The following is a 19,292-nucleotide window of genomic DNA, read 5'->3' as shown; positions in this document are numbered from 1 at the left end:
TGCTGTTACACACAGGCCAGTTTCCATCCTTGGGGCACCTCCCTGCCCCTGCCCACACCTCCCACGTGCATTAAACCTGCTTTGTCCACACCATTAGGATGTGCCGTTTCCTGCTAGAAGCCTGAGGACTCAGGGCTCTGCGGACCCCACTCAGGATTTTGACCTTCTCATAAGGAGCAGAGGAAGGCCTGGAAGGTTTTAAGTGGGAGGTTGGCATGATCCAACACCCTCATTTTCTGTGACAAGCATGGTTCTGAGCCTCCTGGGAATCCCTGAGCTTCTTGTTGGTAGGATGACTGGCTCTGTGTGTTGGCTGAAGAAATCCTAGAGACCCTTGAGGGGGAATAGGGGACAGGAGGCTGAGTCATCCCCACCAAGGCCAGAAGACAAATTCACTGCACGCTAATCCCAGATAGGAGGATGCTGAGAGAGAGCCAGGTTATCACACCCTCTTCTCGCTGGACTCTGGCCATTTAAAAAGTCTACACCCACTATAGACCAGCCGGTTAAGAATCCAAAGGAGGCTGGGGTCACTTCCGAGGCATGTGTTTGATCCCTAGCCTAGGAACTTCCGTAAACTCATTTTATTTTCATTAGACCACAGTGTACTTTTAATGTACAGTGTTGCATCAATTTCTGCTGTATAGTATAGTGACCCAGTCACAGGAACTATATACAGTCTCTTGGGATAGAACATGATGGAAGATAGTATGAGAAAAAGAATGTGTATATATGTATATGAAATGACTGAAAGGGAATGAGACGGACACAGATCTACACAGACACACCTGGGCGAGGAGATACTGGGACACAAGTAGTTTAAAGATGCTGAGAAGCAAGGACGTCGATGAAAGAGTTTGCATGGGCTCATGAGTGCAGCTGGGAAAGGTGGCAGTGGGTCCCTTGATCAGGTGATTCTTCACAGGTACCCAGAAGGAGCCGATGACCTGTAGCTTCTGTGGAAGGCCAGGCGAGGACCAGGCTGCCATGAGGGCTCTGTGCGACAGTCTGAAGTGTTGGGGACACTGGATTCCCTGCGATGGCACTTAATTTGTCAACTACCCCCCCCCCCCCCGGAAATGACCAAATAACTATTCTTTGGAGGGGCGGAATGAAAGCAGCTCCAAGTCCAGGTTCATTCTGCATGGTGTGAGGCTGGGTGATGGGGAGAGACAGAGAATAGACAAATAAGTGGAATTTGCCATTACAAATGGAGGAACACCTGCCCTGTCCTCCCGCTGTGGTCTCCAAGTGCAGGCACCAGGTCTTTGTGTTAGTTTTCTAATCGCTGCTGTAACAAGATACCACAGGCTTCCTGGCTTAAAACAACATGAATTTATTATCCTACAGTTCCGGAGGTCAGACACCCCAAACGGGTCTTACTGTGCAGGTGCAGGTGCAGGCAGGGCCCTATTCCTTCTGCAGCCTGTAGGGGAGAATCCTTTTCTTGCCTTTGCCAGTTTCTAGAAGCCACTTGCCTTCCTTGGCACGTGGTCCCTTCCTCCATCTCCAAGGCTGGTAGCAGAGCATCTTCCTGTTTCTCTCGGACTCAGACCCTCCCGCCTCCCTCTTATAAGGACATTCCTGATTACACTGGGTCCACCCGGGAATCCAAGATAATCTCCCGATCTCAAAATCCTCACTTAATGAGGAGGTCTCACTGTGGTGCAGTGGGTTAAGGGTCCGACTGCGGCAGCTCTGGTCGCTGAGGAGGCGCTAGTTCAGTCCCCGGCCTAGGGAACTTCCATATGCTGTGGATGTGGTCCTTAAAGAAAAAAAATCTTTTAGGAGTTCCCATCTTGGCTCAGCAGTAACGAACCTGACTAGGATTCATGAGGACAAGGGTTCGATACCTGGCCTCACTCAGTGGGATAAGGATCGGCCTTGATGTGAGCTGTGGTGTAGGTCGAAGATGCAGCTCAGATCCCCAGTTGCTGTGGCTGTGGAGTAGATCAGCAGCTACAGCTTCAATTTGACCCCTAGCCTGGGGACCTCCACATGCCATGGATGCAGCCCTAAAACACATACACACACACACTCTACTTAATGACATCTGTAAGTAGCATTCCCAGGTCCTGGGGATTAGGCCATGCACAGCTTTGTGGGTACTGTCTACCCATCACAGTCCCTCATGCAGGAGGTTGAGAACTTAATTACCCTCAAACCTGACGGGCCCAAAGAAAAGGCCTCCAGACAATGTCCCAGGACCTGGCCACCCAATGAAATGCCAGATCTGTGCCTGTTCACCCTACAAATTGCCCCACTTATCCAATAGCTCTTGAGTTTTGCTACCTGCTAAGCAATGTTGGTTTCAGGAAGCTCCAGTTGTGCTCCATAAATAAAAGGACGTGAACCATGGACAAAGATGACAATGACAAGACCTGGAACTAAAGAAAAAGAAGCAGCTAAACAAGAAAACAGGGTTGCAGGAGTTCCTCTTGTGGCTCAGTGGTAATGAACCTGACTAGTATCCATGAGGATTCGGGTGTGATCCCTGGCCTCACTCAGTGGGTTAAGGAGCTCGTGTTGCCTTGAGCTGTGGTGTAGATCACAGATGTGGCTCAGATCCTGAGTTGCTGTGGCTGTGGCATAGGCCAGCAGCTGCAGCTCTGATTCAAACTCTAGCCATGCCACACATTCGACCCTAAAAAACAAAACAAAACAAAAAAAGCAAGCAGCATTGCAGCAGGTGGAGAGCACAAGAAACTGGGTCGGAGGAGGAGAGAAGTGGAGTTGAGTGATGCCTACTGGCTTGGAAAATAATATTGACAAACTCCTGGCAAGTCTGACAAAGCATGAGACAAAAATTAGGAAAGCAAGCAAATGGGGACAAATGAGAACATTGTCGAATTTCACTTTGCTGAGCAACAACAATACTTACATATTCATAATCATAGGAATACTTACTGATTTGAACCTGAATTATGCTATAGTTTTAGCGAGGGAGGGCGCATCATATGCAGGGAAGAGGGCCATGGAAGGGTGTCGCATCTACCCACCATGATAAAGTCCAGTGGGAATTTCATGGATGAATTAAGACATAGCAGCATAAGAACGGATTTAGAAATCTAGGGGCAAATACCAAAAGAAAGGAACAAGCTGGAAGTGCTAGCCAGTGGGGGAAAGGAGGCTCCTGATTTTCTTTATAAGTATGTATGTATGTATGTATTTATTGCCTCGCTCATGGCATGCAGAAGTTCCCAGGCCAGGGATCAAACCCATACCACAGCAGTGACAATGCCTCATCCTTAACCACTAGGCCGCCAGAGAACTCCTCTTTATATGTTTTTAGTGCTGATATTTTAATTTTTCCTATACAAATACATTACTTTGATTTAAAAGAACTCCTTCTCAGGGTAAGTAATTTCCCTGGAACTGAACTATTCACACCTTCTTAGATGCCCCCCAAATGATACTCTAGGGACTCAGGGCTAACTTTCTGGATGGCTACAGGCAACTGGCTCCTGGGGCCCCACCTCCCTACCAAACCACCTGAATAGTCCTACAACCCCCAACTTCTTATAGCACAAGATCACAAGGAAAACCCTTTTGGGGACAGAGGTGTTTTGCTTATGGAATTAATAAGCATGTAATAGTATTGTGCTCTAGCCTCTATCTGGGGATGCAGTTAAAAGATGGATCCTGTATCAAAGCCCAACAGAAACAATTCATTTTCTTTCTTTTTAGGGCCATACCCAAGGCATATGGTAGTTCCCCTGCTAGGGGTTGAATTGGTGCTGCAGCTGCTGGCCTATGCCACAGCCCCAACAATGCAGGATCCAAGCTGCATCTGTGACCTACACTGTAGCTTGCAGCAACGCTGGATTCTTAACCCACTGAATGAGGCCAGGGATTGAACCCACAGACTCATGGATACTAGTTTAGCTCTCAACCTGCTGAGCCACAACAGGAACTCCTGGTTTCTAACTTACGTGTGAGAACTTGTTTCCATCCTTATACATTTTGAATATCTCATTACAAACATCTCCTTAAAACTGGGCCTGGCTCAGGATGGCTTGTTTCAGGTAGAAAGTGGGAAGAGTATAACCTGCAGGCGATGCAGCCACCAGCCCATTACATTGCAGAGAATGAATAGGATTCCCTGTTCAGTTCCTCTTTTCTCCTTGCTGTAGGACACAGAACAGCTTAGTCAAGACTACAGCGCAGAGTTCACGGCTTACTCTGTCAGCAACACGAGTTCAGCATCCATCTCTCTGTCCAAGGAGACCAGCAGCTTCCGCCCCATCTACAGGGGCGCCTCTGCTGCCTTCTGCATCCAGCTGTTTTGTATTGATGAGAAGTACGAGGCAAGGCAAGTATGCGTCCCCAGCTCGTCTGCCGTGGTAAGACCTTCTCTTGGTGCTGGTGACCCAGTGTTTTAATACTGCAGAGCCAGTGGTTTCCAAGCCTGGCTGTCCATCCTCATATCTGGGGAGTTGTTTTGTTTTTGTTTTTGTTTTTGTTTTTAACCATGGATTTCTGGGCCCCATTTCCAGAGATTCTGGTCCATAAAATTGAGATAAGACCTACAGAACTGGAAAAGCATCCTTCCTTAACCACGTGCTACTCCCCATTCTCTAGGGTTTGCATTCTGGGGGGACTTTGGGTTGAGGTTGCTGCTTGTCTGGAGGCTTTTAGTGGCAAGGGATGGAAAAACCAACTGAAACTGGCTTTGGTGAAATAGAGTCATTGCCTCCCATAACAGAGGATAATTCAGTGGTAGAGCTGGTTCCCAGTGTGGCACAGTCCAGAACTTAGATACCCAGTCATGGCCCGAGGTTCTCTACCTTCCAGCTCTGGTCGCTGGCTGCTGGCCCTGTTGTCAGAGGAGTGTCCCCACTGGGGACCAAGAGAGCAGACAGTGGGCTCAGGTTCTGCACCAAATCTAGTGAAGAGGGCAGCCTGGCTTGGGCCCAGCTCTCCAGCTGAAGCCTCATTGGGCCTGGCTGGCAGTGTGCTCATTACTGAGCTCCTGGCTGGGACCTGGCCAGGCCTTGATGACAGCTTTGTCCCTTGCTTCATGCTCCCCACTGAATCGGGGCTGGCTCTGCAGGATTAAAACACTGGGTCACCAACCTTTTGACCTACAATTTTCTTTCTTTTTTTTTTTTTTTGCTTTTTAGGGCTGCCCCCGCAGCATATGGAGGTTCCCAGGCTAGTAGTCTAATCCAAGCTACAGCTGCCGGCCTACGCCACAGCCACAGCAATGCCAGGTCCGAGCCACATCTGCAACCTACACCACAGCTCATGGCAATGCAAGATCCTTAACCCGGTGAGTGAGGCCAGGGATCGAATCCAAAACCTCATGGTTCCTAGTTGGATTCATTTCCGCTGCGCCATGATGGGAACTGCTGTGCTTTTTGGTTTTTCAAACAGAAATTTGATGACCCACCGTGGTTCACCTATGAATGTACATCTGCAGCGGCTCAGAAAATCTTTTGCATATAAAAAAGATCAGAAAAGCTTATAATATGCCCACGTCTCCCCCCACCCCCCCCCCCCCGAGTTCCTCTGAAAAGGAGGGGAGGAATCATGTCCACAGAATGTCTATCCTGCTCTTTGAACATGTAGAGATGACTTACTACTATCGTAGTACCTTGGGTTCTAGAAAAATACTTTATTACTGGTATTGGGAACTTTTTATTGTTTCTGCAGTTGATTACTGTTGAGCTGGACACAGATTCTGACTAGTGGTTGGTTGATCACTGCCTAGCAGGCGAGAGTCGCAGATCTCTTTAGTCTTTTGTATTTTTAGGGCCGCACTGGAGGCACATGGAGGTTCCCAGGCTAGGGGTCAACTTGGAGCTATAGCCGCTGGCCTACACCCAGCCACAGCAACTTGGGATCTGAGCTGCGTCTGTGACCTACACCACAGCTCACGGCAACGTCGGATCCCTAACCCACTGAGCAGGGCCAGGGATTGAATCTGCATCCTCATGAATGCTAGTCAGATTCATTTCTGCTGAGCCGCGATGGGAACTCCATGCCACAGACCTCTTTAAGTGTACTCCGACGCTGCTTGGCTTGCAGGTCAGTGACAGTTCTTCCTCTCTTCTTTCCAGGTCACTTGACTTTATGAATTTCGTGTTCAGCCTTTTTCCTGTAAGTACATGCTGAATTTTGAGTAATACAATTGGTTTTATAAGCTAGAAAAGTAAGATGCCATATTCATTGTCTAAACAATCTGCTATGAGGATGGAACCACTTTTCTGTTCTTATTAAAAAAAAAAAGAGGTTGAATGACATGTCATTGATTGTTATTAGTATTATTATTATTTTGCTTTTTAGGGCCGAATGTGTGGCACATGGAAGTTCCCAGGCTAGGGGTTGAATCAGAGCTGTAGCTGCCTGCCTACACCACAGTCACAGCAATGTGGGATCTAAACTGTGTCTGCAACGTACACCATAGCTCATGGCAACGCCAGATCCTTAACCCATTGAGCAAGGCCAGGGATCGAATCCAAATCCTCATGGATCCTAGTTGGGTTTGTTAACCACTGAGCCACAAAGGGAATTCCATCCCACATGAATTCCTAAAAGTAGAAAATATTGTCATTTTTCAATAGTTTTTCAGTAATGCTGTTTTAGTAGTTTGTTTGCAATATATAATTTCTTTTAGGGATTGTTTCACCAGTGTTTGATTAGAATCAAGTCATTAATAGAAGGCTAGTAGTACATGAAAATGTCAGAAATTATACACTAAAGTGAGTCAGAATGTTGTATTACTTTGGCTCAAAGAATTTTGACTCATTCACTTGTGCTTCAGAAGGGAGGAAAGTGGGAACTTGCGGTTGACCTTCTGGTTGGTGTTGCCTGACACGGTGCCTGACATGTGGGAGGGCCTGACCCTCCACCCCAGGGTTGGTTGGTGAAGGGCCCCAAGCAGCCAGCCAAGTGCAGACAAGATTCTTAGGGCCTCCAGCGGCCTCCTCCATTTTTCTTCATGGTTGTCAAGGGGTAGAGATTGTGAACAAGCTCTCCTCACTTTATTGGAGGGAAGACAATTGAGGTTCCTCAGTTGGATGTTTATGACTTTTTCCATGGCTGGCTCATCCGTTAGGGCTACAACTGCACTTCTTCAGCTAGCTAATTACAGGCAAAATAGCTATTGTTTTATTTTTTCCTTGATGCTCTTTATACCAAGGCTAAAAAACAACTAAGGTTTAATTATGTTGCCGGAAAGCTCTGTAATCATAGATTGTATTTCCTCATTTTGTTAAGATCATTAAGCCTTGTGATGATATTCTCCATCGTAATTTTTTGGAATTAATTTTAAGGCATCCTGAGGCTCATAAAGCAAGTAGATGACCCCGAGGGAGGGTTTGCAAAACCAGCTTCCCTCAGAGATGCCCCAAAGTAAATTCACTAAGTTTAATTCATTCCTGTTTTTTAAAATAAATTTTATTGGAGTATAGTTGACCTCTAATTCATTCCTATTTTGAAGTCCACATAGAGACAGACCTTCAGTGTGGTTACAAAAGCAAGGCTGGCTTTCAAACAGTGAGAGACATGTTCCCCTTTACATTCTGTATTATTTCGGGATATGGGGAGTCAGGAACAAAATACCCTCATTACTTCATCCTTAATCCTCTCCATCCAAGTGGAAGCAACTCATTAAGATCTCCCCCTCCATGAAGAAGCCCCCCCTCTTCCCGCCCCCTGAGACCTGGCTCTCACTCCTTATTTCCAGCTTGAGAATTTTGGCAGCTTGACTTGCAAGTTCCCCAGAAGGAGCTGTGTTATTTTGCTAGAAAGGAGGACGAGAAGGTCACAGAGTGATTCGCTTCTTTGGGTTGTGCACGTGTCTCTCGGGTTTTGGATCAGCGCAGGCAATGCCTTCACCGGGTTCAGGAGGAGGCGAGACCCCAAAGGGACAAATTAGCTCTGGGAAGAGCAGGCTGCTTCTGCAGGCACCTGGCAGAGCATCAGGTGGGGGTGGGGAGCACAGACAGTCCCAGGCAGCACCGTCCTAGAGACAACAAATTCTAAATGTTCCAGCAGCCACATTAAAAAAAGAAGACATAGGTGAAATCAGTTTTTTAATTAATTAAGGTATAATTGATTTACAATGTTGTGCCAGTTTCAGCTGTACAATAAAGTGACCCAGTCATACATACATATTCATTCCTTTTCTTATATTATCTTTCATCATGGTCTATCCCAAGAGATTATATATAGTTCCCTATGCTATACAGTAGGACCTCACTGCTTATCCATTTGAAATGTAATCATTTTAATTATCCATTTTATTTAATGCCATCGATCCAAAATTTAATCATTTCACTATGTAATCAGTATGAAAAATTATTAATGAGATCTTTCACATCCCTTTTCTCAGTTTTTTTTTTTTTTTCCTTTTTAAGGCCACCCACGGCATATGGACATTCCCAGGCTAGGGGTTGAAATGAAGCTGCAGCTGCCGGCCTATGCCACAGCCACAGCAAAACGCAGGATCCGATACCACAGCTTATGGCAACACCAGATCCTTAACTCACTGAGCAAGGCCAGGGGTTGAACTTGCATCCTCGTGGATACTAGTTGGGTTCTTAACCCACTGAGCCACAACGGGAACTCCCCCTTTTTCTTGGTTTTTAAAATCCAATGTGTATTTTACACTATACTGCATTGCAGTACAAGCACTAAATTGTCATCAGGAATTCTTGATGTGCATTAAGATTTCATAAAATTTAGGGTTGAATGAGTAGATTTGTAAACTTTTCCAATAACTGAATTGAATGTCAGTTTTTAAAGTTAAATACTTTAAAATGAAATAAAAAATGCAGTTCACCATTTTTAGCCCACGTTCCAAGTGCTCAGTGGTCAGATGTGGCTGCCTGGCCACCGTACTGGATGGCACAGATCTAGAAGGTCAAGACACACAGACCCTCCTGTGTCTGCTAACCAAGCCCATTGCCCAGGTTAAACACACCCTTGGATCTCTTTACCCAAATGGGATCATGTCCTGGTAAAATACACAGATGTCCATTCATGCATAGTTACAGGATATTAGAGCAGAAAAGGCCTGGAGCACCACCCTCTTACCTCCCAGGGGAGGCGACCACAGCTGGCCCAGCATCACTTGTAAACCCAGGGCCTTTGCCATGACGCCATGCTGCCTCATTCATTTTTGGATACATGTGAATTTGCCCTCGTAAAAGTCCTTAGTCTAAAAATCTACTTCTGAGGAGTTCCTGTCTCGGCTCAGCGGTTAGCAAACCTGACTAGCATCCATGAGGATGTGGGTTCGATCCCTGGCCTTGTTCAGTGGGTTAAGGATCTGGCGTTGCCATGAGCTGTGGTGTAGGTCGCAGACGCGGCTTGGATATGAAGGTGCTATGGCTGTGGTTGTGCCCTGCGGCTACAGCTCCAGTTGGACCCTTAGCCTGGGAACCTCCATATGCCGTGGGTGCAGCCCTAAAAAGACGAGAAGTGGGGGAAAAAATCTACTTCTGAAAGAGCTGTGCTGAGAGGGTCCACTGCTCACATCATTCATTTACTCAGGTTTCAGTCAAACATGCAGATATTTTCTCCATATTCTTGCAGTTGCTGATCCCCCTGAATGTTATCATTACAAATTCTCGGCATGTTTAGCTTGAATACCCTCTCCTCCACATGTTTCACTCCGGTGTTCCTTAGGGTCTTATGGCAGGAATATGTTTAGTTATGAGTGATTTCCGGTCTCCAATCATGTCAGGACAAGGACTTCTGCATCATTTCTCTGCCGCATCTCACCCCCGAGTTTGTCCTCGTCCAGAACTTCGTGAAGATTGTCCCCTTCAACAACTGCACCCTGGACCAGGATCTCTATGTCTTCCATCGGGCTGGATTGCTCAAGTAAGTGGACGCACGTTTGGCCAAAAGACAGTCCATGAATGGTGGGGGAGGAGTTCCCATCATGGCCCAGTGATTAACAAACTCCACTATCATCCATGAGGAGGCAGGTTTGATCCCTGGCCTTTCTCAGTGGGTTAAGGATCTGACGTTGCCATGAGCTGTGATTTAGGTCACAGATGCAGCTCGGATCCCAAGTTGCTGTGGCTGTGGCATAGGCTGGAAGCTGTACCTTCAATTCAACCCCTGGTCTGGGAACTTCATATGCTGCTGGTGCAGCCCTGAAAGACAAAAAGACCAAAAAAAAAGGGGGGTGGGGTGGGGGAGGGAACAGGCTCCCTACAGTTTTAATTGAATGATTTATTTTTTAAGTTGTCTTATTGGTGGAGGGCTTGATCAAATGACTTTAATCAATACATTTAGAGAAAGAATCAGAGTGACAAGTTACTTGTCCAGTCAGATATTAAAGCATAATGCAACTCCACAGTCATCAAAACAATGCAGTGTTGACCATTTCTATGGGTAGAACAAGGTAACGCCAGAAAGAATCTCACCACAGACTGCAGTAGAGTAGGAATTTAATGTGTGTATGTGTGTAAAGTTATGTGTAGGGAGTCCCCATCATGGCTCAGCAGAAAGGAATCTGACCAGCAGCCATGAGGACACAGGTTTGATCCCTGGCCTCGCTCAGGGGGTTAAGGATCCGGCGTTGCCGGGAGCTGTGGTGTAGGTAGCAGACACGGCTTGGATCCCACATTGCTGTGGCTGTGGTGTAGGCCAGCAGCTGTAGCTCCGATTGGACCCCTAGCCCGGGAACCTCCATATGCTATGGGTGCAGCCCCAAAAAGACAAAAGGCAAAAAAGAAGACGACGATGACTATGGAAACATTGGATTCCAATGGAAAAAAAATGTGGCTCCTGTGAGAATGTAAATTGATAAAAAATTTCAAAGGCCACTTTAGCTAGAATGCTCAAGTAGCTCAAAACCTTTCACTCTTGAATTCCACTTCTAGAAACCCATCCTAGTAAACTTGTTGCAGGGATGCGAACCAAAATGTATGTATGAGGATTAAAGAACATCGGAAATACTATAAATACCCCAAAGTAAGAGAATGTCTAAATACTTTATGGTACTTATGTTTTTACAATTTATTCAAAGAGTATCTAATGATTGGACAATGCTCTGAAGGTAATGTTAGGGTTAAAAAAAAACCCTATCAATATATAAAGCAGCATTTAAATATGACTAACATTTCTGAAGAAGGAAAGAACATATGAATAAAAGAGCCTAAAAGGAGAGGTACAGGTGTAGTGTGTGCCCCCCACCCCAGACCCCCTCTTTCAGACCTGAAGAACTCATTTCCCACCTGCGGGATGTGCGGTCACCAAGAGCTTGAAGCTGGGTGCCTCCCAAAGAGACTACCCTGGACAGAAGAGAAGGGTTTTGCCCAAGGTCACCTCCAAGGGCAGCCCGCATCCAGTGACCAATCTGTGTGGGGGAGGGGGGGAGCAGAGTGAGGCCAGCAGCCCTCTGCCTGAGAAAGGCATCTCAAAAGGGTCTTCCCAGGGCCAGGATGCCGTGAGGTGTCAGCCAAGTGTCTGTTGTGACCCACTGGCTCACAGTCTGCTCCATCCTGCTCGGCCATGTCCCAAAAGGTGTGGAGGGTCCCAGGAGTTTACCTGTGTCATCCCCACTCAGTCCTCTGTGTGAAGCTGCCTCCAGGAATCCCGGCTGTGGCACTGGAGGTGGCCCGTGGTCCACCCAGTGTGGTAGAAGGGGCCTCATGGGTGATTTTTTTCATTTCCTTCCTCATATCCCCTACATTTTGGAATTTTTCTACACCAACCTTGAATGTGGCAAGTGGTCGAAACTCATCAGATTGGCTTAAGTAACTGGAGAATGTATCCCTGTCATGGAGCAGAGGAAAGAATCCACGGGCAGTGCTGGTTTCATGTGTGGTTTATCATCCTGTTGGATCTGTCTCTTCCAAGGTGACGCCTTCTCAGGCCAGTGCTTCCTCAGTGGTCATAGGGTGGGTGGGGTAGCCGCAGACCCTTTACTGCTAAAGTCCAATGGGAAGAGTGGTGAGTGTGCTTCTTTTCAGAAGCCCCAACACACATGTCTCGCATCTCATTGGCTCACATCAGTCCTGTGCCAACCTGGAACCCGTCACTGGGCCAGAGGCTGCTGGTTGGCATCACCTGGATCTGGTCCCTAGGCTCAGGGGCTGGGTGGGGGAGGGGTGCACCGCCAGACACAAATCTGGGGCATTGCAGGAAAAATGGACAATGGAGCTGTTTCCTACATTTCTGTCTCCAGGCAGGACCATCTCCACCCATAGAAAGTGAACAGTGTTATCTATCACAGGAAAAATGTCAATACCTTCCGCTTTCTATTAGGCAGCTTTTTTCAACCTGTCTTATACATGCAGCTTTATTCTTACAATAGTTCTATAGCTCATTCAGCTGCACATTTAAAATGGATATAGTTTATTGTATGTACACAATGCATCAGTAAAGTTGTTGCAAAATCTTACCACGGAGGGATTGGCGGAGTAGTTTCAGAGAGCTTTCTCTAGAATTGATATGTTAGCCTTTTGAGTGAAACCGGAGAAATATTCTAAATGATCACTTTATAGTTGGGGAATGATTAAATGAATTTTGGCAGATTTACTATGCAGGTTTTGGAAAAATAAAAACAGATCTGTCTGTCCTGTATAGAATGATATCTAGGATGGTGAGAAAGGCAAGACGTCAGATGATAAGAGTAATAGAAACAAAAGTCATGATAGCTTACATTTAGGGGAGGTGTATAGTGTTTCAAGCACTTTCTTAATCACTTTCCATGTGATCTTATTAGCTAGTGACCACTTTTATTATTCTCATTTCACAGGGAAGGAAGCCAAGACTCAGAGAGGTTAAGTAGTCCAAAGTGCACAGCAGAAAGTAGGGAGCTGGAAGTGGAACTGAGGCAGCTGGCTCACATAGTGCTTCTCCATACTATGTTTTCAATGTAAAGCTATTGTAACAGAGACCCCAAAACACAGTGGCTCGAACCAGAGGGAAGCCCCGCCTCCCTCACACAGTGGTCCAGACAGAGCAGGTGCTCTAAGGAGAATTGTAGCTTTTCCTCCAGGAAGTCGTCCAGGGACCCAGGTTCCTTTTCTCATTGCTCCTCCATCTCAGAGAGCAAGGGTCTTACTTGCCCTCCGCATGGAGGTCAGGGGCGTGGAACTATGGTTGGGAAGAAAACCACATCTCTCTGTTACTAACCTCTGAAATTTGGTGTGTCCTTCCATGAGAATGGAGGCGGCAAGCCTCAGAAGTGTGAGTGAAGCCGTGACTTTGTAGCCTGTAGAAATCATGGATATTTCCATGTCAGCTTACCCTTGTTGTAGATCTCAAAATACAGATGCTCATCCTCCTTTGAAACTTCAGTAAATTTATTCTCAACCAGAGAACTTGTTACTTGATGCATTAATGAGGAGGCACAGGTATTATCAAAATATGCATTTTAAAAACGTTTTGATCGGTGTCTTTTATTTTACACATTGAAAAGCACTAGTCTGGGCAGGGTTCCTGAGCACCACCAGGCCTTCAAAGGCACCCAGGGTGCAGGAAGGTGTCAGACCCCCATCAGGGTGGGCTCTTCCTCCTGGTCCCACGAGCTGGCTCAAGATACCACCATTGCCATGTTTCAGCCCAGGGGGAGGGTGCCAAGAGAAAGGAAGGAGAAGACTTTCCTCTTTCAGAAGCTACATCACTTCTGTTCATAGTCTGTGGTCAGGGAGTTGGCTGTAGGCCCTGCCAAGATGCCAGGGAGGCTGGGGGACAAGTTGCTAGAGGGTCAGGTGTGCACCCAGCGAAGACTCAGTTGATTAATTAAAAGGAAGAAGGGGAAAGGGATCCTGGGGGACCATCGTATCTAGTTTTTGTCTTGTATAGGCGTTCTAGAAATATGCACAGAATTTTATTAACCTCATGTGCCTCTGGAGAGCAGGACCAGGTCATTGGGGTGTAGATGGGGGCTTACTTTTTGCTTTATGCCTGTTTTAGGCTCACAGCACAGTGGAGCAGAAATTGAGGAGGATTCTGACTTACCCCACCCCGACCCCCACCAAGCTCTCCCACCGTTAATGTCCCACATCAGGGCTGCGCTATTGGTTACAGTCGATGACCCTATGTGGACTCACCATTGTCAACCAGAGTCTAGAGTTGGGTTTTTTTTTTTTGCAGCATATGGAAGCTCCTAGGCTAGGGTTTGAATCAGAGCTCCAGCTGTTGGACTATGCCACAGCCACAGCAACACTGGATCCTCAACCCACTGAACGAGGCCAGAGATCAAACCTGCATCCTCACAGTTATATATATTGTGTTCCTAACCTGTTGAGCCACAGCAGGAACTCCAGAGTCCACAGTTTACTGGGACTCACTCTTCCGTGATATGTCCTATGCGTTTGGACAGATGTGTAGTGATGTATCTACCATTACGGTATCATGCAGAATGATTTCTAAAAGTCCTCTGGGCTCCATCTGCTCATCCCTCTGGCAACCACTGATCTTTTAATGCCTCCATAGTTTGCCTTTTCTAGAATGTCACATCGTTGGAATCATACAGTATGTGGCCTTTAGAGATTGGCCTCTTTCACTTAGTAATAAACCTTTTAAAGTCCCTCCATGTCTTTTTATAATAGCTTATTTCTTTTTAGCCCTGAATGATTTTCCATGGTCTGGATGGTCCCTGGTTTATGTATCCCTTCACCTACTGAAGGACAGCTCTGTTGCTTCCAAGTCTTGGCAATTGTGAATAAGATGCTGTAAATATCTGTGTGCAGGTTTTTGTGTGATGGTTATGTTTTTAGCTCATTTGGGTGTATACCAAGGAGCACAATTTTAGATGGTATGGTAAGAATATTTAGTTTGTAAGCAACAGCCAAACTGTCTTCCAAAGCCTTGTGCCATTTAGCATCCCCACCAGAAATGACTGAGAGTTCCCATTTCTTTACATCCTCACCAGGCTTTGTCAGTGTTTTGAATTTTTACTGTTCTGATAGGAATGTAGTGGTATCTTGTTATTTTAATTCACCACCCCATAATGGTGAATGGCTTTGAGCATCTTTTTATATGCTCTTTGCCATCCATGCATCTACTTTGGTGAGGTGTCTGTCCAGACCTTTTGCCCTTTTTAAGATTAGGTTGTTCATTTCTGTTTGATTTTTTAAAAATCATAGCCACACATTAATTCTATAATAGACAAGATAGTTAATTTTGTATCACTGAGTTTAAAATTATACTGTGACTCAAGTAGAGCTTTTATTAGAATGTTCTTTGCACTTTGTGCATTCTTTTTTTTTTTTTTTGTCTTCTTGCCTTTTCTAGGGCTGCACCTGAGGCATATGGAGGTTCCCAGGCTAGGGGTCGAATCGGAATTGAAGCTGTAGCCTACGGCGTACGCCACAGCCACAGCAATGCAGGATCTGAACTGCATCTGTGACCTACACCACAGCTCATGGCAACGCCGGATCCTTAACCTACTGAGCAAGGCCAAAGATCAAACCCACAACCTCATGGTTCCTAGTGGGATTTGTTAACCACTGAGCCACGATGGGAACTCCTGCATTCTTACCTAGAGTATATTGGTGACATTTTCTTATGATTTGGGGTTCTCTTTGTGAATAAATACACACTGATGAAGGGTGGCCAGATGACAGGGAATCAGGAATAGGTCATAGGTCTGCTTGCAGTAAATAGCCTTGTTTTTTTCTTTTCTTTCTTTTTTTTTTTTTTTTTTGCTTTTTTTAGGGCCAAACCTGAGGCTTATGGAAGTTCCCAGTCTAGGGCTCCAATTGGAACTGCAGCTGCTGGCCTATGCCACAGCCAGATCTGAGCCACATCTGTGACCCACACCACAGCTCATGGCAATGCCAGATCCTTAACCCACTGAGCGAGGCCAGGGATTGAACCTGTGTCCTCATGGATACTAGTTGGGCTTGTTATTGCTGAGCCACAACAGGAACTCCAGTGACCTTATTCTTAGTGGCTTAATTACTTAATTCATAGTCATATCTTTTTGTTGCATACTTTTTTTCTTTACTATGATCACATATTGCTTTCATTAAAAAATTAATAAAACAATGAGACTTTCAACACTTGTCTGGAAATTAGTTCTGGTTGCCAGAGGGCCCTAGTTTTTCTTTGTAACTATCTGCAGTGTCAGCTTCATTTTTTAAAAAAAACTATCTGCAGTTTCAGCTTCATTTTTTAAAAAAAATCACTTATATAGAAAATTGGAGCAAATCCCGCACACTTGGGTTCTTTTCTGAAAAATCAACGACTTATGAGTAGAAGTAGTTTCCCTGTCTTTAGAAAACCATGGCCTTTGTTACTGATCCCACCCAAGCCCCCATCACCAACTCACCGGCCACTGGACACCCAGTTCTCGGCGTGTCCAGTCTTGAGCTCCTTGGCGCTGTTTCTCTTGTTCTCTTCCCCCTTCCACTCGGAATCTATGTCTGGTCATGTAGTGGAAGGTGTCCTTCAAAACCCAGGTGTATATCACCATCAGGGGATGTCTCTCTTGTAGCCATGGCAGCCAGTGGGCCATTATTCTCTACAGAGTTTATTTTTTAAAAATTAAAGTTTAGTTGATTTACAGTGTTGTGTCGATTTCTGCTATACAGGCAAAGTGACCCAGTCATATATGTGTGTGTGTGTATATATATACTTTTTCTCATATTATCTTCCATCATGATCTATCCTGAGAGACTGGATATAGTTCCTTGTGCTATACAGTAGGAACTCGTTGCTTATCCATTCTAAATATAATAGTTCATATCTACTAACCCCAAACTCCCCGTCCATCCCACTCCCTCCTCCTCCCACTTGGCAACCACAAGTCTCTTCTCTATGTCTGTGAGTCTCTTTCTGTTTTGAAGATAGGTTCCTTTGTGCCACGTTTTAGATTCCACGTATAAGTGATATCCTATAGTATTTGTCTTTCTCTTTCTGACTTACTTCACTTAGTATGAGAATCTCTAGTTCCATCCATGTTGCTGTGAATGACATTGTTTTGTTCTTTTTTATGGCGGAGTAGTATTCCATTGTGTATATGTGCCACATCTTCTTAATCCATTCGCCTGTTGATGGACACTTAGGTTGCTTCCATGTTTTGGCTATTGTGAACAGTGCTGCAATGAACATAGGGGTGTATGTATATTTTTGAATTGTAGTTTTGTCTCCATAGAGAGCTTTGATCTTTAATTCTTCGCTTTATATTCTAAATACAAAGAGCTTTTTAAGTGTTAGAAATGATAGTTTTGCCTGTAGGATGACTTAGCTCACAAAGGGGATGAGGTGTCAGCATGGCCTTCTTCCCTCTGCTCTTTTATTTATTTATTTATTTTTATTTTTTTGTCTTTTTGCCATTTCTTGGGCCGCTCTCGGGGCATATATGGAGGTTCCCAGGCTAGGGGTCGAATCGGAGCTATAGCCACCCGCCTACGCCAGAGCCACAGCAACTCGGGATCCAAGCCATGTCTGCAACCTACACCACAGCTCACGGCAACGCCGGATCCTTAACCCACTGAGCAAGGCCAGGGGTTGAACCCGCAACCTCATGGTTCCTAGTCAGATTCATTAACCATTGCGCCACCATGGGAACTCCCCCTCTGCTCTTTGAAAGCCCAAACCTTAGGGCCCCTTCAGGCAGCTGAGCTTGGCCGGAGGAGAGGGAGGAAACCAGCTGCCTGAAGACCTTCCCACAACAACTCACTCCTTACATCCCAGAGGTATTTGTATTTTTAAAAAAAATATTAGTGTTAAACAATGAATTGGGAGGAAGTTCATAATTCACAAAACGAAGCTCAGAGATGTGGTTGTAGAGCCATCTCACAGGAGGCCGTCCCCTCGAATGGGTCCCTGGCACTGGTTTTATTCCAGGGGCGCTGCCTTCACTGACCTTCTCCACCTGTCCCATCTCCCCACTGGGTTCTCTGAAAGTCCCCAGATGTCACCGTGGCTTCCCCCAACACACACTGACAGCCAGGATGTGGGAGGTCCAGGAACAGCACTGTGTCTTTTGTCAGCTGGCCCTGTGCCTTGAAGCTCTGGGATCTACACTCTGGCTTTCGGGGCTCAGTCTCAGCTTTTAGTCAGTAAGGCCTTACAGGGGTTTGCCCCTGATGTCACGGAAGGTCATGTGGTGGCTGGCAGCCCCACGAGGCCATCATGGATGTGCATCTTGTACTTCCCTGCCCCAGAGCATGAGGCTTCCCTTCTCAAAGTGGCCTCATCCTTACCCAGGGAGGGTTCTATATGTCACAGCTGCTTGGTTCTGCTCCAGGTGCAGCCATGGGTCAGCAGGATCAGCATCCACCCAGAACTTGCTGGAATACAGGATCTGGGCCCTGGCCCCGGGCCCTCTGAGTCTGTTCTCCTGGGAGCCTGTGCTGTGCACAAGGGCCCCACTTGATTTCTATGCCCATTAAAGCTTGAGAAGCATTGAAGGTGCTTCTGCTTTTCATGAATAAATCATTTGGTAGAAAAGAATTGTGGTTCACTCTCTCCTCCAAATATAGATTTTATATAACCATGTAAGCCACACTTACTTTATTTAAACTTCAGTTATCTAGTAATTTTTGGTTCTGTCGAAGTATTAAGGCCCTTCTGTATTGCATAAATGCACCCTTGGGCTAGATTTTATAAGAATATTTGAGCAATGACGGTCTTAAGGATTTTTATCTACTTATATCAAGTAATGCTTTAATTTCTCTTATCTCTTTCTGATTTTATTTTTAATTGAATCATGGTAGACTTTATTATATTAGTGTCAGATGTACAACACAATGATTCAATATATTTATCGATTATGCTCCATATAGTTATAGGAGTTCCCTACTTGGCGCAGCAGAAACGAATCCAACTAGGAGCTATGAGGTTGCAGGTTCGATCCCTGCCTTGCCAGTGGGTTAAGGATCCAGCGTTGCCGTGAGCTGTGGTATAGGTTGCAGATGCAGCTCGAATCTGATGTTGGTATGGCTGTGGTATAGGCTGGCAGCAACAGCTGATTTGACCCCTAGCCTGGGAACCTCCATATGCTGTGAGTGCAGCACTAAAAAGACAAAAGACTAAATAAATAAATAAATAAAACAGTTGTAAAATATTGGTTATATTCCCTGTGCTGTGCGTTACATCTAATACTTGTATTTTCCTAAACACCCTCCTCACAATCTGGGTTCTTCTAAAACCATCTTTTGAAATTTCAAAACTTGGATCATCAGTGGAAATGTTTTCAGTTGGAAATAGGAGAAAACTCAAGATGGCTTCAGCATTTGTTGACAGGATGTTTATTGGCTGCCATAGCAGGGAGGTCTGGAGATGGGCAGGGCTTTGGGGTTTGGACCTTCGGGTTCCTGGCTTCTTTCTCGTCCTCTCTGCTTCCCCCCATGTTAGCTCCAGCCTGA

General features: G+C 45.7%; 1 protein-coding gene across 1 annotated transcript in view; it reads left to right on the top strand.

Annotated features, from left to right (window-relative positions):
- Nucleotides 1–19,292, top strand: part of CFAP61 (cilia and flagella associated protein 61) — a 255,401-nt gene that overhangs the window by 75,243 nt on the left and 160,866 nt on the right. The window contains 3 exon segments of the mRNA XM_047771596.1: nucleotides 4,134–4,312; nucleotides 6,063–6,102; nucleotides 9,695–9,834. Of these exon segments, the coding sequence (XP_047627552.1) occupies nucleotides 4,134–4,312; nucleotides 6,063–6,102; nucleotides 9,695–9,834 (359 nt within the window).

Source organism: Phacochoerus africanus, chromosome 3 (assembly GCF_016906955.1).
Source record: "Phacochoerus africanus isolate WHEZ1 chromosome 3, ROS_Pafr_v1, whole genome shotgun sequence".
Taxonomy (NCBI): Eukaryota; Metazoa; Chordata; class Mammalia; order Artiodactyla; family Suidae; genus Phacochoerus; species Phacochoerus africanus.
This window is presented reverse-complemented; position numbering and strand designations above follow the sequence as displayed.